General features: G+C 56.3%; 1 protein-coding gene across 1 annotated transcript in view; it reads right to left on the bottom strand.

Moving 5' to 3' along the window:
• Nucleotides 1–1,903, bottom strand: part of CATSPERD (cation channel sperm associated auxiliary subunit delta) — a 69,301-nt gene that overhangs the window by 39,240 nt on the left and 28,158 nt on the right. Inside the window, exon 5 of the mRNA XM_030888307.1 lies at nucleotides 916–1,066. Coding sequence (XP_030744167.1) covers nucleotides 916–1,066 — 151 coding nt within the window. The remainder of the gene's footprint in view (nucleotides 1–915; nucleotides 1,067–1,903) is intronic.

Genomic DNA, 1,903 nt, shown 5'->3' with positions numbered 1-1,903 from the left:
CCATTTAACTTTGTTGTTGCTGCTGCTGCTAATGAGCATGGTCCCTGGTGATGCTGTGGGTCAGTGAGGCCCTGGGCTGCTGACCACAAAGCCCATGGCTCAAACCCTCCATGGCTCAAACCCTCCACGGCTCAAACCCTCCACGGCTCAAACCCTCCAGCCACGGTGGAAGAGGAAGAGAAGACCGCTCCCGTACAGATTTACAGCCTCGGAAACCCTCGGCAGGGTTGCTGAAAGTTGGGACCACCTTGAAGGCGGTCGGTTGGGCTTGGGCTGCTGAGACTCAGGATGGCAGAATATCCGCCAGTCCACAGTTGGTCCCCGGGCAGCTCAGGCACGTTGGTTCTGTTCCTCGGTTGAGGCACAGGCCTTTCACCCGCTGTCGGGAATTCTTCCTCCCCCGCTGACATACGCTTGCTTCCTCCTCAACATCCTGACGGATCTCCTGAGCTGCTGGCTGTCCATTTGACCCACAGGGATGGTGCTCAAGGTGGATGAGATTTACCACTGACACAAAGGACCAAAGCGGTGGTTTGCTGTCAGACTTCAGGGGGGATTTGGGTTTGAGGTTAAAAACCACCACCAGACCAGTGTGGTCAAATACAGACAGCAGACAGGGTGGCATGATAACCATACTTAGGAACAGAATGGTGGTGGCTCTAGCTAGATGCTTGGGTGCTAACCAAAAGGGCAGCTGTTCCAATACATCCGTGGGTCTGCAGGAGGGAGCTGAGGCAGCTTGCTTCCGTAAAGACGGACAGTCTTGGAAACCCTGTGGGGCAGTTCTACGCTGCAGGATCGACTGAAGGGCCCCTCGCCGTGGTCCTCGGACGTGGCATGGCACTTCACCGGGACAGGCCGAGAGCAGCCTGGCCCAGGGGCCTTGCTCTGACAGCCTTCTCTAAGGTGGCTTACCTGCGTTCCGGGAAATGAGCAGGGTTCTTCTATACCAGAGGACCAAAATGCCTTTCAGGCCAGAGGCCAGGACAACATTGAGACTCTCTCTGTAGTCAAAGGTCAGCCCAAGGCTTCTGTTGAGGGGGTGTTCTGTGTACATGAAATTGGCCTGAGAGGAAAGATGAGGGAGCCTTGAGTGGCCCTCACTGGGCGACCGGACCCTGGCAAAGAACACTCCCCCCACCCCGCCCCGCTTCCCCTTTATGGAAAGCGAAGCGTGTCTTGTGGATTTTCCACGGTTCCTATCTATCCATTAATAATCTTGCCACATAGGCAGCAATGTGAAGCTATCTAGTTTCTTTAGGATGTTTTCTTTTTAAAAATCATTTTATTGGGGGCTCTTACAGCTCTTATCGCCATCCATCCATCCGTCCATCGTGCCGGGCGCTTTTGTACATAGGTTGCCATCATCATTCTCAAATCGTTTTCTTTCTCCCTGAGCCCTTGGCATCGGCTCATTTCCCCCTCCCTCCCTCAAGAACCCGTGATAAATTGCAAGTTATTCTCCTCTTACACCCTCCGCTGTCTCCCTTCACCCGCGTTCCTGTTGTGCGTCCCGGGGGGCGGGGGGACTGTCCTATGTCAATCGTTGCGATGGGTTTTAATCGCTCACGCTTGAATTGAACGCCATCCAGCCCCGTGGGTCTCACCAGGGACCATTCCATTCCGACCCCAGGCCACGTCTGGGGACATGTGTGGTGGTCATGAACTTGGGCATTGACTGGGTGGGGGCCAGGGTGCTGCTCCATGCTCTGCTGAGCTCAGACGGCCCGCCCAGGCCCCACTGCCCGGATTGTCACGGGACGTGGCTTCCCACGGGCACACCCCGACCCCCCACCCCCGCCGCGGGATCTCTTCCTAGCAACTGCGTTTTGAAGCAGCCCCTCACTCTGCCCTGGGGTGACCTTCATCTCTGCTGTCTCAGGTCTGGATTCCTCGGTGCGGG

The sequence above is a fragment of the Echinops telfairi genome, unplaced genomic scaffold (assembly GCF_000313985.2).
Source record: "Echinops telfairi isolate 266 unplaced genomic scaffold, ASM31398v2 ScPeMD7_7459;HRSCAF=8497, whole genome shotgun sequence".
Lineage (NCBI taxonomy): Eukaryota > Metazoa > Chordata > Mammalia > Afrosoricida > Tenrecidae > Echinops > Echinops telfairi.
Note: the sequence above shows the minus strand (reverse complement) of the source record. Positions and strands in the feature narration are given on the sequence as shown.